Source organism: Myodes glareolus, chromosome 3 (assembly GCF_982192425.1).
Source record: "Myodes glareolus chromosome 3, mMyoGla1.1, whole genome shotgun sequence".
NCBI classification, from domain to species: Eukaryota; Metazoa; Chordata; class Mammalia; order Rodentia; family Cricetidae; genus Myodes; species Myodes glareolus.
Window position 1 is genome coordinate 56,701,185 of NC_142028.1, and position 26,127 is coordinate 56,727,311.

Genomic DNA, 26,127 nt, shown 5'->3' on the forward strand with positions numbered 1-26,127 from the left:
CCTCAGAGCAGAAGCTAGGAATGCGGAGAAGGGGCCCCAAGCCAACCCCAGCAGCCCAGCTCATCTCTGCTCCTAGAGCCTCCTAACTGATGCATCCAGGGGCAAGACTTTCTTCCTGTCCGCCTCCCTCTCAGGCTCCAAGCAAGGCTCCTGTGAAACACACACACACACACACACACACAAATCTCACCCTATTCTACAGTTCGAGGGATGACAGCCTCCTCTTTCCCCTATACCTTTGCTCTTAAGAGAATATAAGAAAGTTTTTATTATAAGAAATTGATCCAAAGATACCAGAATACCAAAATGTAGTAAACATATCAATACCCAACATCACTAGGTTTTATTTAAGAGTCAAGGCCTCAAGTGAGGAAGCTGGCAAAGCCCTTCCTTTTCCTGACTTTAACCCTGACCAGAAGCCAGGGGAATTTCTAAGCATGACAAGCCATCAACACCTCCAATCTCAAGAGACATTTTTGGGTATTTGTGCCAAGTAGCTTATGAAACAAGCACGGGCATAGAAGAACATGCTGAGGATGGCACACAGCACAGTCCTTGGCAATGACCAGGCCAATTTAAACTTGGAAAAGCGCATGCGGGTGAAAAATCTCATCTCTGACTCGAGGGCAAGTTTGATCGTGAAGAGCAGCGAGTAGGTAAGGCGGTGTGTGGATGTCTGGACAGGGCTGCAGTCTGCCATTGCAGAATACCAATTTACTCTATTTGGACAGTTTTCAAATTATGTTTATCCTACAGCAATGTTTTCAAAATTCTCATCTTGTTTCTCTAATGTTTGTATCCAACAAAATTTCCAAAGAAACAAGAATATAAACAAGAAATGTATTTCTTTTCTGTTAATGTATGAAGATCTGTGAACAATGCATTTTCCCCCTACTGTGGGACAATGGTCTTGTATCCTGTAAAGATCTGTCACTTGTATTGGTTTAATAAAACACTGACTGGCCAGTAGCAAGGCAAAAAGTATAGGCAGCCTGTGGAGGTCCAAAAAGGCCTATTTCCTTGTTGACCAAAGCTCAGAGTTGGGACTTGTTAGTTCCCTCAAAGTTATTGTGCTTCTACCTCAGACAAAGGTCCCACCTAGGTGTTGAGCAGAGAGTTCTGCTCTCTCAAGGTTATTGTCAACAGGTGTGGCTAATTGCTAGACCAGACTTCCTGGAATAGGGAGGTAGTTTGTTCCCACCTCAAATAAAAGTCTAAGGATCCAACTAAGTTCCAGTTCCCTTTATGGAAATAACTTGGGATTCCACCCAGGGAGTGGTTTGCCTACAGTGTTTTGGTCTAGGGTGTGAGCCTGACTTGTTTTGTTCTAGCAACTATAAATGTAGCCCAGGACTTTCAATTGGAATTTCAATTCCTTGTATCATGTTAATGCAGTCTTTTGTCTTACTCCTACTTTTTGGGGTAGGGGTATTTTAAGCAGTTAGAAATTAAACGCAGACAAATTTTCAATACTCACTAAAAAATTCCCTCCTGATACTATCCTATATGTTTCTCCGTTTTATTATTTTCATTTGTGTTTTCATATTCTTTACTACATTTCTAAATCCCCACACCTCTAGTCTGGAGAAAAGTATTTTTGTTGAGCCTGGCTCCTGACAGCAGGGTAACCAGAATAGGGGAATTCTGAGAAGAGGAAAGCTCAGTCTGCAGTCGTCACCTAGACACAGAGGAAGCAAGGTGAGAATGCCTTGGTGATAAAGGTACCAAGCCACGTGGCTAACACAGACAAGAATTATGAGTTAAAATAAGATATAAGAGTTAATAAGAAGCCTGAGCTAAAAGACTGACCAGTTTATAATTAATGTAAGCCTCTGTGTGTTTCCTTAGGACTGAATAGCTGCAGGACAGGGCAGGACAGAAACCTTTGTCAACAACCCCCCCCCATAGGTCTTAAACTCCTTCACTTAGCAGAATCTCACCTGAAAACAATGAGATGGCTGGACAGAAAACCTACAGGCTCAAATAAGAAACTACACTGTGCAGTGACTGCAGATCATGACATCATCCAGTGCTGTCCAGGAAATGAATTATTATGGAGACTGCTTTCCAATTGGGGGGGGGTGTTGCTTTTTTTTTTTTTAATTGGAAGATTAGCAACTCCTTACAGCTGTTCAGTTTTACAGATCACCAGATCCATCCAGGGAGGAATGATTATTTCTATGCTACAGGTCAGAAAGCCCAAGGTCTCCTCCAGGAACTGGGCTTAAACCAGAGACTTGGCCACTTGTTAGACAGAGAGCCCAGCCTAGCTCAGCATCACAGCATCCTCCGGAAACACTGCCTTCCAGAAGGGCCGGGGCAGAGGGTTCCTACCAAATAACACATGTGTGACAGAAACTGTCTCCTTCCCTCCTTTGACAAATGTGAGTACCATTCAGAGCATTCCTCAGCAAGAGGACTGTATAAAAACAAATCCCCAAATATACAGTATCCATGTGTCTGCATGTAAATTCTGGAATCGTGATTTGAAGGATGTCTTAGGGTTTCTAGTGCTGTGAAGAGACACCATACCATGACTGTGGCGATTGTTATATAGGAAAACATTTAATTGGGGCTGGATTATGGTTTCAGAGATTAGTCTATTATCATGGTGGGAACCATGGCAGCATGCAGGCAGGTATGGTGCTGGAGAAGGTGCTGAGAGTTCTACATCCTGATCTGCAGGCAGCAGAGGGGATTGTGTGCCACAGTGGGCGGGCATAGCTTGAGCTTATGAGACCTCAAAGCCTGCTCCAACAGTGACAGCTTCTTCCTACAAGGCCACACCTACTCCAACAATGACACACCTAATAGCGCCACTCCTTATGGGCCAAGTATTCAAACACCTAGTCAAACCACCACAAGGGATATACCAGAACATACTTATTTCTTATTTGAAGGCAGGTAACTTTTAGAGTATTTAACACCAAGAAGTGACTTTTCAGGGGCCAAAGAGATGACTCAGTGGTTAAGAGCACTAGCTGCTCTTCCAGAGGTCCTGAGTTCAAGTCTCAGCAACCACATGGTGGCTCACAGCCATCTGTAATGAGATCTGGTTCTCTCTTCTGACCTGTAGGCATACGTGCAGGCGTAACACTTGTATACATAATAAATATACATATATAATATATAAATATTATATTATATATTTTTATATCATATATATTAATATTATATATTTTATATTATATATTAATATTATATATTTTTTTAAAAAGTAGCTTCTCTTGTCCAGGATGACTCAATTTCCATGTTTACTTGGTGTTACACCCCTAATAACTCTGCCCCAGGCAAGAAGAGAGTCAACAAAAGTAATACACACTTCTCTAAAGGGTGGGATAGCAAAGCATCCTGACCTCTGGAAAATCAATCAAGACCCCTCCCTTAACCCCCACTCCCGATGATGTAGGTGTGGAAACCATTATCCTCCCTGATCTGGACAGACTGATGCCTTCTCTGCAGTAAAGTTCTTATCTCTGGTGGTTACTTCCAAACCTTACATGGGTTTAAATTATTAACAAATGAGTCAATAAAATGTATGGATTCTGTTTTCCTAATCACTTCATGAAAACAAATAAAATCAAATAACTGTTACAGATATTTGTAAAAGAATCGTTTTCCCCAAAGTTGCTGACCTCCAACCTGCCTGCCCATCCATTCACCAGCACTATATCTAAACACTTTACAATTCTCTGGCCAAGCTCTACTTTTATTGCAACTATAATTCTAATTTACCTGTATTTGTACTGACAAACAGACCTTTCTCTTCTACAGTCTTTGAAGCATCTGTGTGCTTAGTACTGAGTTATGGACAGCACAACCCTGCATGCTGGCACATTGCTCTTGCTTTAACATCTCCAAAATGCCCAGATGTTCACAAGCCCACATGTCCTGCCCAGCGCATTCAGCCTGCTGTAAGCTGTGGAGGAGCCCCTGCTCTCCTGATACCAATTAATCTCCTGCACTGTCAAACATGTCACACGGGCTGTGAATCTCCCATCGCCTGCAGCAGACAGCTGCACAGTACTCCCCCAACACACACAGAGGGCTTTATAAACCATCCTTAAAATAATCCAAGGGCCAGAGTGAGGCTTTAATAAAGATAAAAAGGAAAAAGGGAATCTGTCAAAAAACAAATTGGTTGTCATTCAAGCAGACACCTCTTTAGGGTTTGTTTCACTCCAAACAGCTAGTGAGGCTCTGCCCGGCTAAACAATGTGGACTTCCTGAAGAATGTTGCTCCGCACACCAAGCATTTTCACATTCTCTCCCCCTACTTTGGTTTTCCCAGTATAATATAATCCCTTGCACCTGCAAAAGCCCCACAGACTGCTGACTGCCAAGAATCCACCACATGACCGCGCTGCCACGACCAGAGGGCCTGTGTGGAAAGAGAAAAAAAAAAGTTATTCTATCTTTGAGTTTATCAGAACCTGCTGTGGGTTTAACAGGGGATGGGAACTTCAGTGAGAAGCTATTTTGGTAGGAATTCTTCAATGATGACGTAAGTGATTTTCCCAAGGACTTAACTGCATTCTAAAATTAGTCAAAGAAGGAGAGTGACAGCCACGATATGAGTCTCAAAGGAAGTATCAAGGAAGACTTCATACACACAAATTAAATAAAGATAATAAATTTATGACAATGAAATATTTTGCGCATTATAATTCATAATTATTCCAGAACAGTGTATGCCAAATTCCTTAGTTCTTTTAAAAATCTTATCCAAACTCACCTTTGAAAAACACTAGCTGTCACCTGAGTGACACTTTAATGGAGGGCATGTTTTGAGACAGGGTCTAAAGATAATCCAGGTTACCTCAATCTCCTTAGTGCTAGTATACCAGTGTGCCACCATGCCTAGCATTAATTTAAAATTGGTGAAAACATGTTTGTGCTGTTCACATAATAAGCTGGGGATCAAAACTATATATATATTTAAAGTATACACTTTAAGTAAGTTTAGGTGGACACACATACACACACAACTGAGACCACATACTTAGGAGCCAAAGTTCAGCATCCCTTTGGAACTTCTTTCCCGAGCCACACCTCACTGTCCTCTAAGCAACTTGATATTCCTGTCACTACTGACTGGGCTGCCTAGTCTAGAATGTTATACAAATTTAAACCCATCAGTTATTTTCCTTTGTCTTCTCTCATAACTATTGTGTTTTATCCACATTACAGATCTCAAGACTTCATCCCCTCCTTGTTGGTGAGCAGTAACCCAGCACAGAGGTGGATCATTATTTGTTTTTCCAGTTTGGGGATGTTACTGATAAACCATGTGAACATTTGCAAACAGACCTCTATATGGAGGATGCCTTCCCTTCTGCTCAGGAAATACTAATAACTAAGAAGAAAGTTGCTGGGTCAGAGGTCGAGGTAGGTTTAACTTTGTAAAGCTGCCAAGCTGTTTCTCCAAAACGGCTGTACATTTTCTATTCCCAGCAGTCCCAACTTGTCCACATCCTTCCAAAGCTAGGTTGCCAGCATTCATAAGTGCTCATGCCCTAGGAACTACGCAGTACTGTTTTACTGTTTTCGTTTTGTTTGTTTTTAAGATTTTAAGTTCTGTATATGTGTGTGTATCCCTCGGAGGGGAGGGAATGGCCACATGTCACAGACGCCCACAGAGGTCAGATGACATTGGATGCCCTGGAGCTGAAGTTTACAGGTAGCTGTGAGCCACTAGACATGGCGACCAGGGACCAAGCCTAGGTCCTCTGCAACAGCAGTACATACTCTTAGCCACAAATCACCTCTATGGTTCTAATGATGTTGGCCTCCTCTTTACATATTTATTTGCCCAAATACATGAATTTTCAAATATTTGTGTATGCTTATTGGGTTGTCTATTATCTAAATTCATGATATTTCAAAGTTCTAAATATATTCGGAGTACAAGGCATTTGCAGTTACTTTTTCTAATCTGTGATTTATCTTTTCATCCTTTGGAGAATGTTTTTCAAATAAGCATTAAATTTTGATTATATCCAAATTATTTTAAGGTAATCATAATATTTATGTATGTTGATATTCGTATTATTAATGGGGGAGATTTGTTTGATTTTGATTGAGACAGGGTCTCACTCTGTAGTTCAAGCTGACCTGGAACTCACCACATGAACCAAAGTGGTCTTGAACCCACCCACTATAATCCTCCTGGGGCTGCCTGCTCAGCACTGAGCCCACTGGTGTGTGCCACGGGACCTAGATTATGAAGCTTGCTTTTGGTGTCATTTGTAAGAAAACTTTGCCTATTTCAATGGTGCAAAGCTTTCCCCCCCATTATGTGCAGAGATTTTACGTTTTTTGTTTTGTTTTGTTTTTTAAAGGTTTTACACCTTTACCTTTGCTAGGCAGGGTTCTTTCATTCTGTTTGACATATGGAGAAACACCTGCTGTATTTAGTGCTTGAAAAAAGCATTTCTTTCTTCAGCGAAATCCCTTCTCCAAAAATCTCCCTCTAGCTGGTCCTCATCTCCAGACACCAGTGCTGTACTTCTGTGACTGCCACAGGTTTTAAGAGAGTCTGAAATTCAGTAGTTTCCATCCTCCAAACTGGTTCTTTTTAAAAGTTGTTCTGACTATTCTAGACTTTTCACATTTCCACGCAAATTTTTATACCAGATCACCAATTTTCACAGAACACCCTGCTGAGAGCTCACCCAAAGTACTCGAGTCCATGGACTGTTTTGGGGTAGAATGGACACATTAACAATAATGATCTTTTCCTGACTTTTTCATCAGAAGCGTTTAGTTCCTTTTCTCTTGCTGTGAAGAGACACTGATTAAAACAACTCATAAAGGAAAATGTTTACTGTGGCCCACAGCTGCAGAGCCTCAGAGTCCTGATCAACATGGCGGGGAGCATGGCAGCAGGTAGGCATGGTGCTGGGGCAATAGCTTAGAGCTTACCTCTGATTCAAAGCAGGAGGCAGAGAAAAGAGAACTAAATTGGAATGGCATGGCCGTTTTAAAACCTCAAAGCCACTCCTAGTGACACACCTCCTCCAACAAGGCCACACCTGCTAATTCTTCCCAAACAGTTCCACCTGGTGATGAAGCATTTAAATGCAAGAGCCTATGGGTGCCATTCTCATGCAAACAACCACAGGAAGCATTTCTCCCCTCACTCTGGCTTCCTATAGCCTCTCAACCCTGGGCTAGAGTTTCATAGGCTTTGACCCTGGTTTTGTCAGATTTATTTTCTAATATGCCACGTCATGGAGCTATGTAAAGGGTTAATTTGAATATGTAAATGTAATAGAAACTGTTTATCAATACAAATGATTTTATGTAATTTGTGTTCTGCAACATTAGCCACTCAGTTCAATTTCCAGCATCACAAAACAAAACCAAAAAATTTGAAAGTATATTCACTGCCAGGCTCAAGGTACATACGTCCCTTGTATAGCATTCGATTTTCCAACTTCACTCAGTGGTTTGGCTTGGTGCCTGTGGGGACACCATCAACTTTCTTCACACCTAAAGTTAGGTCTACTTCTTCCTTTCTAATCAGAACCTCTTATTTCTTTTACTTATCCTGAAATAATGGCCACATGTGTTAGCAAAAAGAGCTCCTGAATATCTCATCTTAAATGTGCAGAATAGTACGACATGAAAGTGGTGTGGCTCTGGGGAAATGCGCACGTACAGCATACATGAAATAACAGCAGCTGACTCAGCACCCATCTCCCACTCTGGGTGTTTATTTCCCCACTGACAACTCCCTCTGGAAGGGTTACAGGACTGCTAAAGATTTGATGGTGCCATAAAAATCAATCAATATGCACATGGCCCTCTTTACCTTGTCAACAAAACAGAATAACTAATAAGATACATGCTGCTGTGTGATGTCTCATTTCTTCCCAGTCCTATGAGGAAGAGTAATTCTCTGAAAGTATATTTACTAAACCTACTGGGCTAAAAGTCTACCTATCAAATAGACTTCTTAATTCTGCACATGAAAACAAAGAAGCTTTAAGAAACTTTGTTGCAAATGTTTCTAAAGGCTGTAGCTCTACAGAACAGAATTTGGTACATTCCGAGTAAATGCTTTACTCAAACTTATATGAAAATAAATATGTACTTTTGTGGAAAGCACTATTGTCTCCATTTCTCTATAAGCATTAGAGACCCAATGGGACATAATGAAGAATAACAACTTTTATCTTCTGTAGCAATCCTTATGTGATTTAGATACCATTTTATAAAAATGTCACAAAGCGTTCATGTTAAATACACCCCCCGCCTGTTTGTGTGTTTGTGTGTGTGTGTGTGTGTATGTTTGTACCTGCCTTACTCATGCTAAGCACATGTTATACTACTAAGTTACAACCCCAGTCCTTAATGCCATCACTCACTAACATAATGACTAGCAAAATGTGAACATGACCTATGTGTTTTAGTGGAGAGAGGTCATCTTCTATTCTTAATCTTCTGATAGCTTCTAAAGAGGACACTATCCCAAACACTGAAGCCACTGCTCAGAAGTTTGATTTATAGAAATAGTAAAGAACAACCAAAGGATGAAAGAGATCACAAAAGGAGAAGGCAACGAGTGTTTGGGGACTGCCTACCAGGTGTTTCTTGCAAGCTCAATGGGAAAACAAAACTTCTGGAACATTCATGAGGGGGGTATATACAGTAAGTAGTGAGCAGGAGGAACAGGGCTATGCAGGGGGGGTGGGGCTGGTGGTGGAAGAGCTTTACAGGGGATGCCCTCTGTGTTCTAGGAAAGGGACCTGGTTACCAAGGGAAGGAAACAATCAAAACAGACTCTGGTGTCTGAAGACTGTTTAAATATAGACTCTTTATATAGATCAGCCTGACTTTCCACTTCACCTGGCCAGAATTAGCCTAAGAAGATATAAAAAAAATTTATTTTATAATAAAGTGACTACTAATAACAAACATCTTAGGAAAAACAGTCCCCAAGACTTCTAAAACAAAGCCAGGGACCAATGTCAGTGGCAAACTCAGGGCACAATGCAAATATGACTGCGAGCAACAGGCACAACTGACTCCTCCAGCTACTAAACACTTCTCCTAGAGTGTGTGCGCCTGTTAGCATTCTGTCACCCTTAAATCACTGGCGAGCCTAGCAATGGAACTGGATCTGAATAGGGCCACATGGTGCATCCTGTACAACTGGATATAGACCTACAGATTGCCGCTGACTTTAAAACAGTGTCTGTTTTGTCTTCAACAAAACAGGGTATATACTCAGGGAACACAACTGCGACTGCCATGACACTGAAATACCCCAGTGAGGTGACTTATGCCTGTAATCCCAGCACTTAGAAGATGGATATGAGTTTGAGAACAGCCTGGGCTTCATAGTGAATTTCAAGACAGCCTGGAATGAGATGACTCACTCAAGAAAACAAATAAAAAACAACAACAACAACAACAAAAAAAAAACAGGCTGGCTGACTGATTAAGTAAACAAATAAAGCACCCATACTATGCCATATTCAAAGCAATTTGCTTCAGTAAGTTTGAGGGTTTTTTTAAGTGAGTAACTGAATATAAAATCTTGGGAAAATAATATCGAGACTGACCAATGTAAACAAATGAGAGCCATTTACAAATGCTGCATTTTGGAGTTAATAAATAAGAACAATAAGAACTGTGCCGATAAAAAGTATTACATATAAATTAGAAATATATTTGAAATTGTATCTTAGCCCATGTGTCTGCAAGGACAAGAGGATAGGATACTCACCGGAAAAGCTAGCAAGCGTCACTCACAGAAAGATTAAATAGCGGTTATATTTAAGTAAGTTCAGACCACACTGGAAATAGAATAAAAATAAATACAGTGCCAGTGATGGGTCACATGATCCCTACTGACGCTGTTGGACAGCTCACTAAGTAACTAGTGTATCCCAAGAGGGCATTAAAGATTTTACCAGATCATCTTATTTAATTTTGGAAAGCCTGTATAACCACGACAGGTGGAACACAGAGGCTAGAGTGCTGAACTCACTGCCTGAGGTCACACGGCTCACCCAGCTGGTTGCTCTTGTTCTGCACAAAGCTCCATCTTGTAACAGACAGAATGGTCTGCGCGTGTTTCTCCAGGTTAGTCACCACAGCAGCACACCCTCCGGTGGAGTGTGGTACAACGCGCGAGCTGTCGAGAAAAACGGTGTCCTTCCCATAGCATCGGTCTAATTACTGTAGTTTATAACAGAGCTTTCTCTGTTGTCTTGTTTTCTTGCCTGAAGGGCCTTTCTGAACACATATACACACAAAACCTGAGTAAGTATTTCCATTGCCACATTAGAGTAACTGCCACTCCCACCAAGGCGAATGACTGGAGAGGTGAGGGGGGGCAGAAAGGGGCCAAACACGAAGAAACAATGTTGGAGCCTCAACTGTTAAGTAAGGATTTAAAAATACAAAGAGCCACATATTCGCAGGTGTTTGAATTCTAATCTCAGTATCATGTTGTTTCCTTTTTCTTTTCAAATAAAAACGAAATTTTATGATGACTCTACAGACATTTATTTATATCAAAGAGAAATTCAAGTTTAAGGGTTAAGACTGAACATCAGAATGCACTTAACTTTGTCATTTCTCCTTAGTTAACCTTCCCTAATGCAGGGTGATAGAGAAGGAAGTGTTTCTGATCAAATCTATTCTAAAATAACTTTAGGTTTGCAGAAGAGTTGCAGAAAGAGCTCAGCTCCTATGTACTCCCCCGCCCCAGCATCCATTGTTCAAGGATCAAAGCTGACTATAGAAATCACTGCAAACCTGCTAAGCTGCAGGTCTTAAATGGATTTTACAGGAACTGCTACTGTCTGAAAGTATGCAACTTCCATCTGCCTGGCTCTTTCCCGCTGATGGCAACTCCGTGCATTGCTACAGAAATAACTGAGTTGTTTGCATCCCCCAAGAGATTCTTCACTTTTTTTTTAGATGTTTCACCTTGTAATCTTGTCTAGAGATCCATATGTAGACCAGGCTGGTCTCGAACTCCAGGCATGCACCACCACCTGGTTTCAGCCATTGTTGAAGGCTTGTCTGGGAAAGAATAACATGAGACACTCTGGCTCTCCCACCCCATCCCAGCATGGCAGACCCCAGTAGCAGTATTCACAAGAGGTACAAATAGGAAGCATCAGGAATGACTTGGAGTCCCAGTGTGGGCAGCTCTCTTCCTGATGGTGAACTTCCCAAGAGTGTGAGCTTGATGAAATTTGAGCTGTGTGATCAACTGGTGACGTCTGCCAAGATACAGCACACACATAGCACACTGATCATCTAAACCTGTACGTAACCCCAATAAAACCCACTGGCTCACCAAGATGAACTTCACTGTATCATACTTTGGTCTGTCATTAGTTCCCTATCTTGGGTGAATGGACATCTGCTCCCATCTCCCAGGAATATTGTCAGACAGCAGGTCTCTGCTCCAGTCCCTATCTTGAGCTCTTTTCCTGACTTCTCTCAATGATGGGACTGTAAGCTGAAATAAACCCTTTCTTCCCCCATGCTGATTTGGTCAGTGTTCATCATAGCACCAGAGAAGCAAACGAGGACAGTTTGATTCAATCAGCAATCAGGAAATAGAACCACTCTGCTCTTAAGATTTCTTCCTCCATGCTGACATACAGGGCATGACATTACCATGGTAATAATTATACATGTGTATTTTACTTCATCCGTACCATCTCAACCTGCCTGTACTGAGAACTGTTCTGAGTCAGCAAGCCTATCCACGGAGACAGTCCTCTCTCCCAGTCTCACAAAACGGTGCCTAAGGAAAACTGAAGACTGAGCATCTTTGAATGATGCTTTATGACTCAATACATCAGAGACATTTCTGTGGATGTGATTGTGCTGGATAGTCAGCAATCACTACATCACAATCAACAGCAAAAAGTTACTGCTCTTTAACTTGAAAACATAGTTTTAATACAGTGCTGCTTCTGCGTGATACTTAAAGAATAAAAGAGAAATATGCAAGTAACTATAGTCCATAGTCACCTGTAAAGGAAATGAGGATGTGCTAGCCCAGTTTCCTATTCCAAGACTTCAATTCCATCCTAAGAAGCACAGAATGATGTCACAGGCTTCTCCAAGTAAGCTGATTTGTTTTAGATTGGCTTCCAAGTTTCATATGTTTTCATTTCTTAGTTATTACTATGTAATTCTGCACCATATTGTAGCCGATGTAAAACTATGTAGCTCTGGAAGCAATTAGCAATTTTCCTCCTGTACTATGAACTTCTGTTTCCTAGGTTTTGTTGTTGTTCTTTCTAAGCTTGACCTTCCTACAGAACATTCAACATATCTTTTAATAATATATTTACTCTTCATCTAAACTTAGGAAGAAAAAACCTGTATGTTTCAAAAAGAAAACATATTTTTATGGCCATGAATATAGTTCTAAAGGAACCTATAAATAAAATAGCCAATACAACAGGTATATAAGTCTATATGGAACTCAATCAAGAAAGATTGCTAATCTTCAACAATTAGCAAACACCTATCAACCCCCAGTGCAACAGGCAGAAAGAATATAAACATAAACAGGCTGATGACAATATCCATTCATCTTCACAGCAATGTGCTGTAGGGAATGTGACACAAATGCCTAGAGAGGTGGCTCTGAGGTGACCTTTGCATGTTCCCACTGGTCCTGAAGAACTGTTGGTGGAAGTCATTCTTCATTCCAGGCTGCCTAGACTCAAAATAATCACACAGAAACTATATTATTTAAATCACTGCTTGGCCAATCACTTAAGCATATTGCTAACTAGCTCTTATAACTTTGGTTAATCCATTTCTATTATTTTATATTTTATCATGAGGCTCATGGCCTACTGGCAAGGTTCCGGCTGGTGGTTTGCATCTGTCTTCTCTAGTGGCTCCATGGCTTCTCTGCCTTCTTTCTCCCAGCATTCAGTTTAGTTTTCCCGCCTAGCTCTATTCTGCTAAGGCATTGGCTGAGAGCAGCTTCTTAATTCATTAACCAATAAAAGCAACACATAGACCAAAGGACTTCCCACACCAAAGAACTGCCTTCAAGAGGCCACCAAGACAGAATATGATCAACTTTTACTAACTGTGGGTCAAATGAAAGGGACAGTCACAGCAAAGACACTGCACTTCATGAACAAGCTCACGTGTGGATGGACTGAGAACATAAGGGCTAGAGTCAGACACGGGTTCAGATCTCAAAGATACTCCTTAGCACTCCTGTGATTGGGAGCAAGGCTTGTGGCTGGCACACTCTCTCTTTGTTTCTTTCCCCTTCTCTCTTTCCCCAGCTACAAAGTAAGGACAAATGACACCTGTCACAGTCATTGCTGTTGCACAGTAAAAAGTGCCATGAGCAAATATAAACCTAAGTGACTTGATGGCAGAGACCTGCATGCCTAGCATTCCTAGCTAAGTCTAACGAAAGGCTCAGCTCTGAGTTCTGCACGGTGGGGATAAGATTATAATGCAAGGCTGCCATAGAATCTGCTTGGCCCACAACCGATGTCTTTGGTAAGTGTGTTTAGGGATGGCAAGTGCCCTCTTGAAATGCCAGCACGAACTATAAGGTGTTATGATTTCTGAGGAAGAACAATGAAAGGTCCTATCTGGAAGAGGGTGAGACTTGGTCTAAGAACTAGTCATGATGACTAGCTGGACTTGAGGCTGAGGGAAAGAGCTAGACTACATGTAGCATAGGAGAATTAATTTATAAAATGGTTGAGTGCATGCCACATATGCGGGGACATCTGTGGAAGCCAGTCTGGGGTATCACACTCACAATGCTCCTGCCCCAGCCCTAAGGGCTGGAATTATAGGTATACACCACAACCTGGCCCAAGGCAAGCATAAACCATGAAGAAAAGATCCTTCTCTAAGGGTCCGTCGTGCAATCTACCTCTTCATTTGTCCTCAAGATGCACTGTCTTTTTTCATGGAAAGGTATTTTGAAGAAACTATATATTATGGTGACAGACCTTGGGGACACAGGTGAGTGGCTTCCAGATTAGCTTGACCACTGCAGTGCTCTGCATGCTGTGTGCCTCTGCCCACTGCACTCATCTGCAATCCTACCGGACTGGACAAGGTTTGGCCCAGGACGGGGCAATGAAGATGCACCGGCTGCTTGCACCACACTGGCTGCCTGTGCCATTGGTCTGCCTGTGGAAGGGTCGTATCTGAGTGCTCTCGGCTTGGTTCTGAGACAAGCAACTGAAAACACAAGCATCAGGGAGTTTGCACAGCCCAGAGCTGACAGCTTTGAGCAGGAGATCAAAACCTGACTAAACTTTGAAAGATGCATCCCATCTGGATCCACGAAAGTAGCATTCTGGTGGTGAATTCAGGGGAAAAAATATAAGAGGAAGAGTTTGGGAAATCACTGCAAGGCATGAAGAGCTGTGAGCGCCAGCGACCTCACACTGACAAAGTCCTAAGTGTCTAAGGACACAAATGCCTTCCAAAGGTCGAGAGCTGTGAAGACAGCTCACAAGCTAAAACACCTGGCACATAAGCATGAGGGCCAGACTTCAGGTAACCCAGCGCCCACAGAGAAGCCTGGTAGGAAAGGAGGCCGGCCACCTGCAATCTCAGCACTTGGGAGACAGAGACAGGGGTCTTGGGGCAAGCTCGCTAGTTAGATCGCCAGAATTAGCAAGTTCCAGGTTAAGTAAAGGATCTGGTTTGATATGTAAAGTGGAGAGTGACAAAAGAAAAAAGGCAGTGTCAGCTTTGGGTCTCCACATGCATGAACACACATGTGCATATGTACTTAGATACATGACAACCCACACACATATATACACAAATATACACACCACACACACTCACACACAGCACACACACATACTCATACACACCAAAAACATGTACAACTACACACCACCCAAACACACTTTCACACACACACTACACACATCACATACACGCACATGTGCACACACTCACACACTCATGAGTGCACAACATATACCACACAATCATAACACAAACCACACCACACACACAGACACACTCATTCACACTCACATACCATGGTAATGGATAATAAATTAGAGAACCTGTTAGGGCTTGGGCCAGGCATAAGTTAATTAAAAAAAAAATCTTACAGCCAATGTCTACAGGTTTAAAAAGTCAGCTGACAGGGGGCTGGAGAGATAACTCAAAAGTTAAAAGAGAACTGACTGTTCTTCCAGAGGTCCTGAGTTCAATTCCCAGCAACCACATGGTGGCTCATAACCATCAATAATAGGATCCAATGTCCTCTTCTGGCCTGCAGATGTACATATAGAGTGTTCATACATAGACTATAAATATTTTTTTAAGTCAGTCAATAAAACAAGGTAAACAATGTGATTGCGAAGAGAAACCAGCAGTGACCCTTTGTAATGGGTCTGGAGACCAGGTGAATAGAAGCAGCTCTGGTTAAGTGAAGTGGGGGACAGCAGGAGGAAGTCTGTTTAGAGGGGGTGACCACTGTAATCTGGACAAAGAACGTCCAGGAAAGTGGTGTTCACCCACTACCTCCAGACACTGCTGACTACATAACATAGTCATAACTACATAACATAGGGCCCAGGCTGAGAAAGTTTCCTAAATCACACCCTATATGAGAACAACAGAGAATCCCCCCACCCATAACACAATCTCCTTGCAGGACTGCAAAAGCAACTTGAGTGGATAAAACCAGAAACACACAAGCAAGTGTTCTAAGGTTTCTGCTTCTACAAAGACCCTGTAACCTCACACTTGGATGTTAAACAAAAACACAGAATATTTGAAAAGATGCAAAACATCTCTAACCATCATTTAACCTTGAGGGAAATTCAAAGCAAAACTATGACGAGACACTTGTCTACAATTATTAGAATGGCTGTTTTCTCTAGGAATCTCGCACACACACTGCTGGCGATGCACTGGAAAACACCCTATGGACTCTTATACAGCTAAGCACGTGCCCTGCTTCCGGTCCAGGGACACCACTCCTGAGCAGCTTTCTCGGGTGTGTGGGGACATCCATACAAATACTACACACAGATATTTACAGAAGCTCAATGAATACCGAGTGGAGCCTGTCGTAACTAACGTATCCTTTTTAAGGGTGACACCGACTGTATGCAGACTACTCTTTAAGGAACTAAACAAATGCACAGCGCTTCGCACACGCTTTAAACAGGGCCGGAGAGACGACTCAGCAGTCAGGAGCACTGGCTGCTCTTCTTTCTTGAGCTCAGTTCCCAGCACCCACATGTATGCTCACAAACATCTGTAACTACAGTGCAGGCCCCGACGCCCTCTTCTGACCTCTGAAGGCAGCAGACATGCATGAAGACAACACATAAAATTAAAACTAAATTTACCAAAAACAACAAAAACCAAAAACCTTGAAGCACAGTATTGTTGTCTCTGATTACCACAAAAATTCACTGTGATTTCTTAAATAGTTAGAATTCTACAAATGCCCTTAAAATTTTGGAAAGAAATGAACCAACTTATGCTTCTCCCTCTCTGAACCTCCGCGCATTCCTCTGTGGGCGCGAGTGCCAGGACGTTAGACTGTGTAGAGTCTGTGTGGATTGGTCACTGAGGCACTTATACAGGGGCTCTTGTCTGCCGGACAGCTGGTGGTTACATTGTTCTTTTCTCACAGGCTAAAAAGGGGAACTGGTATGCTAAGGGAATGTGACCTTCTCACTGGATAGCTGTTACATCAGGCCCTGAAACACTGGCCAAAGAATCTGTGCTTACCCTGCACCAGGAAGGAAGAGCTGAAACATAACAACGAAGACCCCAAACTCCAGTAAACGAGCGGTACTACCTTTTAAAATTGGACCACATGTAAGGAATCTTGGATGTTCTAGTTTACTTTAACTTTAAAAAAAAAAACCTCACATTTATTTATATGTGTGTGTTTTCACGCACACATGTATTCATGGGGGAGGGCTTACAAATGCATGCCAAGGCATGAGATCGGAGGTCAGAAGACAATATTTAGAAACTGGTTCTCTCCTTCTACCATGTGGGTCCTAGGGCTAAAACTTTGGCCAGCTGGCTTGAAGGTAAATGCCTTTGCCTTCTGAGTTATCATGATGGCTCCAAGCCTCCAGCTTACTTTCTAAAAGAACAATGATTTGAACTCATTTATTATTCTTGGTATGCATGAAATTTTAATACAATTTATTTAGGAGTCCAAACTCCTAAATAACTCTTAAGATACTTTTTAAGAGAGTTTTCATGCATAGAAACTCCATAAAACTACGGTAGCATCAACTCGGGTTTTGTTTGCTTTCTTTCCTGCAGTTCTGAGACTGAATTTGGAGATGCAGGCATGTACTGCCGAGCTGACCCAGCCCCAATCCCTACCTTGATACTTTGCCATTTTCCTGCTTGGTTACTTAAAACCCTTCTCACTTGGACAGGAACTTCCAATCTTTCCTGACCGTTAACCTACTAAACCGTATGTCTTACTCGGTCTACATCACAACTCGGTCCAGCTCTCTGTGCACAGTGCTCATGAGGATGCCAACCTGGATCGTTCGTCTTGCTAAGTCCTTTACAATGCTGGCAAAGACCCATGTAATTCATACCACTATCACTGCCTCAATGGTGAAAAACAAATGCAATGTCTATGCATGCTTAAGCAATTTAATTAATCAGGTTCTCTGTGTGTGCATGCTCACACACGCACACACACCCCAGCCTGTGTGTGGAGAAACACTTCTGGCTGCTGGTAATTTGGAATTTTTAAACTTTTACTCACTAATATCTTATTCCATTGCATACCCACACTGTTGGGAATTAGAAAAAAAATTCTCCAAATGATGATTAAAAACTTACTTTCAAGGATTCCCACAAGGGAAACTGGACCAAGGAGAAAGGAATCTGGAAAGAAAGAGAGAAAACATGCAAATTAGGTAACATGGATCAGAAATCATGGAAATTAGGTAACATCTTCCTGGCATTATTCTAAGAACCCACAATTATTATAGTGCTTCATTTTATCTCATAGCTGTAATATAGACAATATTAGCAAATGCAGAGGTGTAGTACGTGTTTGAAAACCTGATAAACTCTGGCCATAGATCCTCTACTATTTCAAGCTTAAGGAATGCAAAGAACATCGTGAGCCCCGTGAACTGAAGAGAAATGCAGGGGCAAGGCTGACACAGAAACGATACACCAAACATCTCCTAGAGCAACACCCACAGTAAGGCCCAAGCAGGTTCTATAACAGCTGCGGCTATGCAGTCCTCAGCAGGTAATCTGAGGCTCAGAAGAGCACCTGAGCAGAAGAGAAAGGGTGAGGGGGAAGAAAGGGAAAGATACAGAAGATGGAGACAATATGAAGACAGATGCAGGGGGAAAAAGAAAGTAAAACAAGGAGAGGGGGGATGGAAATAAGAAGTGTAGGGGGAGGACAGCAGGGGAGGACAGCAGGGGAGGACAGCAGGGGAGGACAGCAGGAGGAAGGCAGCAGGGGAGGACAGCAAGAGAAGGCAGCAGGGGAGGACAGCAGGGGAGGACAGTAGGAGGAAGGCAGCAGGGGAGGACAGCAGGAGGAAGGCAGCAGGGGAGGACAGCAGGAGAAGGCAGCAGGGGAGGACAGCAGGGGAGGACAGTAGGAGGAAGGCAGCAGGGGAGGACAGCAGGGAAGGACAGCAGGAGAGGGCAGCAGGGGAGGACAGCAGGAGAGGACAGCAGGGAGGACAGCAAGGGAGGGACTGCAAGGGAAGGACAGCAGGGGAAGGACAGCAGGAGAGGGCAGCAGGGGGAGAGGGAGAAGGATGCAGGCAGGAGGGGACTAGCATGAAGGAAAGACAGTAGAAAATGGGCAGGAAAGGAAGAGGGAGACAGAGGAGAGGATGGAGGAATGGAAATGGGGCGGGGGCTGGTGGAGGGAGGCCAGAGTCACTTGCAAAGGCATGTCAATATTGCAAACTCCAGGAAGCTGCCACCTGTCTGGGAGTGGAATGGCTGCACCCTAGAGGAAGAAAAGCTCTATAGGGATTGTACTCCATGCGGAATTCAAAGTAAAGCTGTTGAGTCGGGGAGAAAGTCCCCTGCAGTCCTCAGAAGAGGTCAAGAACACAACACCTAGAAAGTGTTTACCGTGAATACTGAACTATGGGACAGAGTCGCCGGGTGCCCAGTAAGCTGGACTTCACTAAAGCGCTGCTAAGCCCTCATGTCAATCAGCGCTGTACTCCTCGCCCTGCTGATAGATGAAGAGGCTGGGGTCCACAGAAACTGTGTACCTTGCCAAAAGACACAGAGTCAGGCCACCTGACTTCAGAGTCCTAATTACTATTTTACCTGCAAAGACAAACATTTAACTGTGTTTATCTGCTTATAAATCCACATGGTATAATTTCTTCGTATTTAATTAAACTTTTGAAATTCTGAAAAAAAAAAACCACCCACACCCACATTTTCAAAATAAGAATAAACTCCAGTGGACTCCAGTCATTGCTTCCCCATCACTGCCTGGCACACTCAGGGGCTCACAGTGGCCCCAGAGTTGCTATCTCTACACAGTTTAGTTCAGGGATACGTCTAGACTGTGCCCATATGGACTGCCGGAGTGTCGACCAGTGTGCATCCCCACACCTTTTGGATGAATTGACAGGCATGTAACAACTATTTGCGATCACATGAACTCAAGGCAGGAAGCTATTGCTATGCTTAGTCAGAAACACAAAGTCTGTCACTATCTGTCTGAGGCAGATGGTGTCCCTGCCTGGGAATGACAGTGGCCACAGAGAGAATCTGTCCTACTCAAAAAGAAAATGGTAGCGTGTGTGTGTGTGTGTGTCAATGCCACTAGTTTGGGTTAGGTTAACGAATGACAATCTCAGAGAAGCTTGTTCACATCATAAGTAAGCAATTACTCACCCTAGGTGTCACTGTCCCACAAAATGTTAAGTCAAGTGTTTTGATTCCCAAAACATATCTGACATTGTCCATTCTGAAACTCAAGAACTGTATTTTCAATGAAATCAAATACCAAAACAAAATCCCTGGCTGCAACACTGGCTTCTAAAAACTTTTCTAAAATCTTAACAAAGTATACTCAGCGGGGGAACACCGCCAAGAGGAGAAGCAGCAGGACTTAGTCTTCTCAGTCTAACCTTCTTCCTTGGACTAAGCCTTTCTAAATGTGAAAACAGCACATTCTACAGCAATGTTAAATGTCTTGACTGCAAGTGAAAAAGCTCTAAATTATTTTACCAGAAGTTATTTGGCTTTTAAGACTATTCAGTTTTCATTCTATGGATAAATATTTTGTCCATTTGCCTCTATTGCAAATTATTCATGAAATTCTTCCTTCAGCTTAAATAGGCAACATACATATCATACAATGGAATACCCTGGTTCAACTATTCCTTGGGGCATTTGCTTAAAAAAGAAGGTCCGCAGTGAACCCCAGCTTCGCTCCCTACAACAAGATTAACTGACAGACTAAGGTAATTAAACATGCTATAAATACTTGAACATATAACTTTATTTGGGGCCCCTAGTACTGAAAAGGTCCCTCATAAGTTAAACACCTGATGTGTGCAAACTTCTCAAATGTCAGTCAAAAGTGTGCAGGCTGCTTGCCATCTTCCCCAGTAAGAGGAAACCGCTATGGAGACAGAGCACACATGCATGAGGCAGCTCCACGCTGCTCCTACCTTGGGCAGAACACAGGCTACTGGAGAGCTGCCTCCCTTCTCAGGTCTGGTTTGAAGTCAAACAACACTGATGTTTCTTCAAAACGTGGAATTTTATACCTCAAACAGATGTAAGCTGTTATTCTAAAATGCTTTATAGATGCAGAAAATGAATAGCTACACTCAGAGGTTTTCGATTCCAAAATACAACATACCCATTTTATTGAACCAAAAGTTACAAAATGGGTCACTGTTTTGCCTCCATTTAAGATGTTACAAATGGGGACTTGTTTAATGCCTCCATTTAAGATGTTTTGTTAGAGTAAGGTTGTTAAGACCCAGGGCACTAATAAGTGAGCAGCAATAGACCCAGCTACCATCAAAGAGGCAGAAGCAGGAGACCCTGCTACAGTTCAACATGGATTCTGCTCAGTAACCTTAGCAACAAGCAAAGAAGCAATTCTATCCCTTGAGCATATGTGAGGACTCTGGTGGAAATAGAGAAAGTGAAACCCAGTTGTCCCCAGCAAGAAGTGCTGGCATCACTGGTAACACGAACAATGCACATGGTTATATCATAAGCAGGACTTACTATCCCCAAATATTGGTCTACAATTCTGCTTGAATTCAATGTTTCTAACTTTATGATTCTAAGATAAATAGCCTTTCATAAACAGTGAAGTGATTTATAACTGAGGGGCTATAAAATATCATTTCTAAGTATTATTTACCTCTGCAATTTGACTATTTGATAGAACAATCATATAACAAGATACTTTTTTAAATAAATAAGGGTAGATTGTAAGCTATAATAAATACAATGTGAATGACCTACAAACCTAAGGAACAAGAAGTTATACTTTAAGAATGAATGTAATTACACTTGGCAAAAATGACCAACATCTCTGTTTATAAACTCAAGGAAATGTGCAAGAGTTAAAATTTCAAGGATTAATGATTAGTCCTAATCGTTAGCTTGGCCAGATTTAAAGTCACCATGGAAACAAATCTCTTGGCTTGTCTGTGAGGGATTATATAGACTAGGCTAGTTGCAGTAGGAAGATGCACCCTAAATGTGGGTGGTATCATTCCACAGGCTGGAGTCTTAGACTCAATAAAAATAGGAAAATGGACTCTGCGCACACACCATTGCTCTCTACTTTCTGGCTGGACACAGTGTAAGCAGCTGTCTTCACTCCTGCTAGCAGCCTTCCGGCGGCCTTGGTGGACTGTGTCCACTTACATTGAGACCTAAACTAAACCCTCCCTTCTTTAACTGCTTTTGCCAGGTATTTCACTGTGGAAACAAGGCGAATACTAATGCCTAAGATTTAAAAGCAAGCATGGAAGTGCTCCGTTTGCCACCGACACAGGAATGGCTCCAAAGCTGCCCAGTCCCCTTTCCAAGGAATCCTATGAGGGAGAGTTCTCTTCTGTTGCATGGCAATTTCCAAGTTAATGTGCTTCATTTAGGGTTTCCCACTCTAGTGTCCCACAAATGACAGCCATTCCCCTCTTGAACAGCCAGTTTTTCCTTATTATTTATTTATTTAACTATTTGTTTGTTTTTGGTTTTTCGAGACAAGGTTTCTCTCTGTGTAGCCTTGGCTCTCCTGGAACTCACTCGGTAGACCAGGTCGGCCTCGAACTCACAGAGATCTACCTGCCTCTGCCTCCTGAGTGCTGGGATTAAAGGCGTGCGCCACCACCACCCAGCTCAGTCAGCCTTTTCTGTTCAATACCGGTGGAGGCCAAAGGCAAATGATGGGGAGAAAGAAACCCCTTGCTTCAAAATGACTAGCATTCTTTAAAAACAAAGCAAACCAAACAACAGGGTTAGAGGTAGAGCCATTCAAAGTCTGCTAGTAACTGCCTATCAGGACAGAATTTCAACAGCAAACACCTCGTGGACAGAGAACAATTAATTAATACATACTTGCTAGTGCTCCGCATTTACACACCCAGGATTGCCACCTAGAGAACAGCCCCAGCACAGTTAAAACAGTTCTCCCCACATCAATTAATCTAACCAAGACAATCCCTCACAGACTTCTCAGATCTAAACAATCCCTAGTAGGTGTGCCTAGAGGCTTGCCTCCTAGGTGCTGGGTTGACAATACTAGCCCCTATACAGGTCTCTCACTGATGATGGAACTCATGGATTGGGCTTAGGCTGGCTGGCCAGTGAGTGCCAAGATCCTGCCGTCTCCATCTTTCCAGCCCTGGTAGTACAGATGCATGCAGCCATGCTTGAACATGGGTACCAGAGACCAAATTTAGGTCCTCAGGTTTGCACAGCAGGCTCTCTCTGACCAAACCATCTCCCCAGAGCCTGTCACTTCTTCCACATGAGGTCACTGGTAGTTTAGTAACTGACTTTAATCAATTTCAACTGCATTTCTATATCTGGTTTGGTTCAGTGTTTTGGCTGCTACACTGATTTATCTTCTCCTCTCTGAAGGTTACTGAGCCCTCAAATGAGGGTTTCTAAGTAAGGAGACTCATGAATAAAACCAAAGGAGGCAACCATACCAACAGAGGTACAAGGTGCAACCCAGAAACACAAAACATGAAAAACCAAGGAATCATGACTCACAGAATCTCTTAACTCCTCTAAAGAGGGTGAAGCCAGCAAAGCCAGACAAACCGGAAACCAACAAAACCAACAGGCATGCGAGAATGCGAAGCTCTAGGAACCGAAGCAGACGTGGTGGAGAGCACGCCACTGCACAAGGCCACACAGAAGACAGATGAGAACAGGCACGAGGTGGAGGCAGCACGGGCACATTCAGGATCTTTAAGTTATTTTGTATCGTGTGGTGTGTTCATATGTACCTATGTACATGAGGGCACATGTCCCTGTGGGAGCCAGAGGCCATTGCAATGTCTTCCTCACTCTCTCTCCACCTTGCTGCCTAAGGCAGGTTCCTTCACTGGAATTGAGTGGCCAGTTGCTGGGTCTGATTTTTTTATTTTTTGTATGGGTGCTTAGGATTTAAACTCGGATCTTCGTGCTTCTATGGTGAACACTTTTACCTACTGGGCTATCTCTCCAGGCTCCATAATCTTAAACGTTTTGAAAGCTGACATGATACTCCAAGTAGAAAATTGCATACCTGACCTCACATGAGGGATCACAATCAAAAGGCAGGTGCCCCACAGCCAATGTATAAAATTACCTTCAAGCTATGTGCATATGGTAAATATGAAACGTGAGTGAATTCACACTTAGCCTTAGCCCCCTGTTTTAAGATGGTCTTTGCTTCTGAGGACAGCATGCATAGGATATGTACGGTACTTCGATGTTTCCACTACAATTCCGTCCTTCCACCAGTATATTTTAGCATCATACTGCTCAGAAAACAAGAAGGAAAAAGAATAGTCAACCATTTAACAAGCTCAATGGTTAAGCTTTGTTACATCTTATTTTATTGATCTTAGCCATTCTGGCAGGTGTAAGATGAAATCTCAGAGTTAGTCTGATTTGTATTTCCATGATGGCTGAGGATGTTGAACATTTCTTTAAGTATATCTCGGCCATTTGAGTTTCCTCTGAGAATTCTCTGCTTAGATCTCTATACCATTTTTAAATTTGGTTGTATTCTTGATATCTAGTTTTTTGAGTTCTTTATATATTTTTTGTATATTAGCCCTGTATCGGATATGTAGTTGGTAAAAATCTTTTCCTATCCTGTCGGCTGCCACTCTGTCTGAATAGTGGTGTCCTTTACTGTGTATGCAGAAGCTTTTCAGTTTAGTAAGATCCCATTTATTAATTGTTGATCTTAGTTTAGTGCTTGTGCTAATGGTGTCCTGTTCAGAAAGACTTTTCCTGTACCAGTGAGCTCAAGGCTAGACTGTACTTTCTCTTCCTTCAGATTCAGTGTATCTAGTTTCATGTTGAGGTCTTTGATCCATTTGGAGTTGAGTTTTGTGCATGGTGATAAACATCCTTCTATTTTAGTTTGTCTACAAATAGCCATCTAGTTTGACCAGTTGTTGAAGATGCTGTCTTTTGTTTTGTTTTCTTTTTTCCAATGTATATTTCTGTCTTTATAAAAAAAAAAAAGATGTCCATTGGTGTGTGGAATTCTATCTAGATCTTCAGTTGAATTTCGTTGATCAGTGTGACAGTTCTTGTGCCAGTACCATGCCGTTTTTATTACTATAACTCTGTAGTGCAGTTTGAGATTGGGGATGGTGATACCCCCAGTAGTTCTTGTATTGTTCAGGATTGTTTTAGCTAACCTGTTTTTTGTTCACTTGTTTGTTTCACATGTGTGTGTGTGTTTCTCCATATGAAACTGAAAATTGTCTTTCAAAATCTATGAATAGTTAGTTGTTGGAATTTTGATGAGAATTGCATTGAATCTAAGGGTCATTCAGGTGGTAGTACGAAAACCTAATGCAGAAAGGTTTCCTAAAATACATACATACATGAAGGCAATTTAAATGAAAATTGTAAGACCCAGAGGGGATGGAGGACACCAAGGATGTAAGGCCTTCTAAACACAGCAGGACTGATGCATGCATGAACTCACAGAGACTGAGACAGCATGCACAGGGTCTGCACAGGTATACACCAGATGCAGCCTTGAGCTGAAAGGAGAAGTGGACACATCCCCCAATCCCTAACCCAGATGCTATCTCCAATTGATAGTAACTTGCAAATGAAAATTTAGTTTCCTCCAAGGATCTCCCTGGAGAAACAAACTCTTCTTAAGGGTAGGCTGCATGCTCACAGTAGATGAAGAATAGGAAACTAACTCAATGGCAACTCTGGAGGTTCCTTTTTCTCATAATGTCCTGTCAGGTCAGGGCTTTTGTCTTTCTTTCTTTCTTACTTTTTTTACCTTATAGATTATGTGTGTGTGTGTGTGTGTGTGTGTGTGTGTGTGTCTGACTTCTGGTTTTGTGTTTTACGGTATTCTTGAGTGTGCAGAATAGTGGGCCTCTGCATCTATGCCTATTTCTGTGCTCTTTCTTGGGCTCTTTTTTTTTCTGTTTCTTTATTCTACCTTACTCTGATTTGTGTGGTTTTAAATCTTAATTTATTTTACTATTATCCCTTAGATACCTGGTTGTTTTCTAAGCAGAGACAAAAAGAAAGTGGATGTAGATGAGGAGGAACTAGAAGGAGCAGAGGGAGGGAACTGCAATGAAGATAAAGTATCTCAAAAAACAATCTATTTTCAACTAAAAAAGATCAATTAAATAAGAAGACATTTCTTTGAAGAGATAAAAATTAAAATTAAAAAATTATCAAGATTGGCAAAACACTCACTAATCTAACAGAGCGCTCACAATAAATACACATAAATACAATTATACACAATAAATAAAGAGAAATGATAAGGGTATGCTTACAAACTATACCAATAAACCTGGAAGACTACTGGAGAATACTAGGGAATAGGTTTTGTGGGTTTTTTTAATATACATATTATCTAGATTGTTTACAAACTACACA

General features: G+C 42.1%; 1 protein-coding gene across 2 annotated transcripts in view; it reads right to left on the reverse strand.

Moving 5' to 3' along the window:
- Positions 1–26,127, reverse strand: part of Slc25a26 (solute carrier family 25 member 26) — a 113,496-nt gene that overhangs the window by 8,576 nt on the left and 78,793 nt on the right. For both annotated transcript variants that reach the window (XM_048438426.3, XM_048438425.3), the window contains 2 exons: positions 17,842–17,886; positions 4,312–4,381 (listed from right to left, as the gene is read on the reverse strand). In XM_048438426.3, the coding sequence (XP_048294383.3) occupies positions 4,312–4,381; positions 17,842–17,886 (115 nt within the window). The remainder of the gene's footprint in view (positions 1–4,311; positions 4,382–17,841; positions 17,887–26,127) is intronic.